This window comes from Sinocyclocheilus anshuiensis, unplaced genomic scaffold (genome assembly GCF_001515605.1).
Source record: "Sinocyclocheilus anshuiensis isolate Anshui unplaced genomic scaffold, SAMN03320099.WGS_v1.1 scaffold1433, whole genome shotgun sequence".
Taxonomy (NCBI): Eukaryota; Metazoa; Chordata; class Actinopteri; order Cypriniformes; family Cyprinidae; genus Sinocyclocheilus; species Sinocyclocheilus anshuiensis.
The window spans coordinates 198,945-202,795 of record NW_015549681.1 but is presented as its reverse complement, the minus strand read 5'-3'; the positions used below and the strand labels follow the sequence as shown (position 1 = coordinate 202,795).

General features: G+C 31.9%; 1 protein-coding gene across 7 annotated transcripts in view; it reads left to right on the top strand.

Moving 5' to 3' along the window:
* The window catches only part of LOC107660379 (phosphatidylinositol 4-phosphate 5-kinase type-1 gamma-like), a 61,944-nt gene that overhangs the window by 30,578 nt on the left and 27,515 nt on the right, over positions 1-3,851 (top strand). For all 7 annotated transcript variants that reach the window (XM_016449655.1, XM_016449650.1, XM_016449649.1 and 4 more), the window contains 3 exons: positions 924-1,129; positions 1,205-1,288; positions 2,763-2,811. In XM_016449655.1, coding sequence (XP_016305141.1) covers positions 924-1,129; positions 1,205-1,288; positions 2,763-2,811 — 339 coding nt within the window. The remainder of the gene's footprint in view (positions 1-923; positions 1,130-1,204; positions 1,289-2,762; positions 2,812-3,851) is intronic.

Below are 3,851 nucleotides of genomic sequence, written 5' to 3'. Positions count from 1 at the left end.
AGGAATGCCTCCCATCCTGCAGAGAGAGCAGAGAATCAGCGTGTGCTGCGGCATCGAATCAAACTCGTGATGTTAAATCAGAGGCACGCACGTGTCTTCGGTGTCTATGGAGCCTCCGCACGCCGCTCCTCCCTGAATGGACTCCATGGCGGTGGAGTAAAGCGCTCGCTGCGCGGCCGGTCTCTTCTCATCGCTGCTGCTCTGAGATCCCTCCATCTGCTGCTCGCGCTCCGCCTGATCCAGATTATGAACCCCCAGCAGCAGACTGTAGTCCATGATCTTAAAACTCTCCAACACCTGCACACACACAGCAACCCTGCGGTTTATATCTGCACTAACCCAACGAGGGCTGCATGATCAATCCAAATAGAATCTAAATCACAGTGTGGCTAAAATAAGTAACAATATAAAAAAAAAAAATACAAAAAAAATATTATTATTGTTTTATTTTTCTTAAGTACTTGCTTTTTTTTCTAATTTTACACTGAAATATTAAAATAGCAATATTTTTTATTTAGTTTTTATTATTTAAAAAAGTATATTTTTATTTATCAGCAATAATAATGAATAATTCTATACATTCATTTAGTAGCAATAATAATAATAATAATTATTATTATTATTATTGCTACTAAATGAATGTATAGAATTATTCATTATTATTGCTGATAAATAAAAATATACTTTTTTAAATAATAAAAACTAAATAAAAAATATTGCTATTTTAATATTTCAGTGTAAAATTAGAAAAAAAAGCAAGTACTTAAGAAAAATAAAACAATAATAATATTTTTTTTGTATTTTTTTTTTTTATATTGTTACTTATTTTAGCCACACTGTGATTTAGATTCTATTTGGATTGATCATGCAGCCCTCGTTGGGTTAGTGCAGATATAAACCGCAGGGTTGCTGTGTGTGTGCAGGTGTTGGAGAGTTTTAAGATCATGGACTACAGTCTGCTGCTGGGGGTTCATAATCTGGATCAGGCGGAGCGCGAGCAGCAGATGGAGGGATCTCAGAGCAGCAGCGATGAGAAGAGACCGGCCGCGCAGCGAGCGCTTTACTCCACCGCCATGGAGTCCATTCAGGGAGGAGCGGCGTGCGGAGGCTCCATAGACACCGAAGACACGTGCGTGCCTCTGATTTAACATCACGAGTTTGATTCGATGCCGCAGCACACGCTGATTCTCTGCTCTCTCTGCAGGATGGGAGGCATTCCTGCTGTCAACGGCAAAGGAGAGAGACTCCTGCTCTTCATCGGCATCATAGACATCCTGCAGTCCTACAGGTCACACACTTATGATTATCAAATCTGAATTTATTTATTAGGATTAACCCCTTGAGATTTAACATCTCGTTTTTCGAGCGGGTCCCAAAATACAACGTATCACATTCACAACATCAATCAAATCAGTTCATTCATAAAGCACATTTCAGATCCGCTCTCTTCTCTAAATCCCTCCACCCAAAAAATACTTTATTTTAATGCCCACATTTATTTATTTGTTTGTTTATTTTCAGGAGGGATTTAAGTGATTGTCTTACGAATATCAAACCTGCTTACATTTCAAGTAAAATTTAAATTTTAGGTATATTAATCTTATATATTGTATCATATTTAGGAGCTTTATGTACGATTTAGATTTAACAGTTTTATATATATATATTGATATCTAAAAAATATTATTTAAAATAATTATTAAACTATAACAGTTGTTTGTTTATTTATTGATTTGTTTGTTAGCAAACAAATAAAGCATTGGGGCAATATTTGGTTTAAGCTAAGTAGGTCTTTTTAAATTGTGTTTTATGGTGCAGGTGCTCTATATTGTTGTTAAAATAATTATTAAATATAAATGTATAAAATAACTGCCTGCCTTTTAAGACTCTGAATTATTTACTTTATTTATTTTTATTTGATTTATGTATTTATTTATTGGCAAAGTTGTGATATTTTGAAATGTGTTTAATATTACAAACGGCGCTTGTGCCTTGACGTTATTAAAAATTATTTTATTTAATTTTAAATTATTATTGCGCTGTACATTCATAATGTTTTTGAAACTGTCAAGCTTTTAAAAGACTCTTAATTAGGTAAATCTGACCATTTATTTATATATTGGTTAAGTGGCAAAAATGTGACAAAATTTGTTTTTAAGCAAAATTGGCATTTTTATAATTGTTTTATATTGCATATTCACATTTCTATTGCATATAAGACTCTGAATTAAGGAAATAATTAAATTCTGTATGTATGTATTTGTTTATTTATTTTGTTTAATTTAATTTAATTTAGTTCTAAATTAAACAGATAAAAAAAGAAATATTACTATTGTAATATGTCACTGCAAAATAGAAAAATTTGAGTATTTAAAAAAATTAAACAAAATGTTTTTATTATTATTATTTTTTATTTATTTATTCATCTAATAGCGATTGTGAATTTTATTTTATTTTATTGTATTTTATTTTATATTTTATTTTATTTTATTTTATTTTATTTTATGCTGCTCGTTCGTTCTCCATTAGTGTGTGTTTGTGCTCTTTTGCTGAGCCTCAGTTAGAGAATCTCATACAGAGCGGCTGTGATGAGCCGCATGGCTTTATAATCTTCACTAGCATTTGGGGTTGTTTTATGCTCTTATGTAACATTTTTTAGAAGACTGCATTAAGTCACAAAAATAAATCCAAAGCTCTCCATCAGGACACTCAGTGCTTCTGTGAGTCTGTGAAGTGAAGCTGATGTTGGTGTTTTTCTGCAGACTCATAAAGAAGCTGGAACACACATGGAAGGCTCTGGTGCATGACGGGGTGAGAAACTCATGCAAACACATCTTCATCTTCACCATCATAATGTGTCATAATCCTCCTGCCTGCCATCTCAGAGCTTTAATACACATCACTTCTGATACTGTACATCTACAGTATAAATAGACTCTCGGTCCCCAGTAAAAATACTTCATTTTAATTCCATACGAATCTCAAACCTGCTTAAGAGTTAGATTTAACATTTAAATTAAATTTTACATTTAGGTGCGTATTTATCTTATGTCTTAAAAGGTTATATTATATCATATTTAAGAGCTATATGTAAGATTATTGGAAGTAAATGGAAGTTATTTATAGTTAGATATATAAGATTGGCAATATTTGTTTTAACATAATTGGGCATAACATTATTTGAAAGTTGTGTTTTGTGGTGCAGGTGCCCTGTAGTTGGTATTGTTGTTAAAATAATTATTAAACTATAAATAAAATGTGTAATTTATTAATATCAAAAAAACTGTCTACCTTTTAAGATTCTTAATTAAGTAAACCAGGCCATTTATTTTATTTTATTTTATTTTATTTTTTATTGCCAAAATCGTGGCAGTATTTTGAATTGTGTTTTATATCACATATGTTGCTTGTGCCTTATAGCTGTTATTAAAAATTATTTATTTAATTTAAAATAATTAAGCTATATATTCATTAAAAATAATAATAAAACTGTCCTTTTAAGACTCTTAATTAGATAAATCAGGACATTTATTTTATTTTATTTATTTTATTTTTATTTTTATTTTATTTTGGGCCCTTTAAAAATTGTGTTATAGATTGCATATGATGCAGGTGCTCTGTAGTTTTGGGGTGAAATCTTGTCATTAATACACATCTTCTCTGATACCTGCACATCTGTATAAACACAAACTGTGAGGCGCAGACAGTTGACTTAATTTGTGAAAGGTGAATACTGAATGTGGTCCTGATCATTTCACCCTGTGGCCTCCTTTGTTAATGCATGAGAGGTGTGTGTGTGTGTGTGTGTGTGTGTGTGTGTGTGTGTGTGTGTGTGTGTGTGTGTGTGTGTG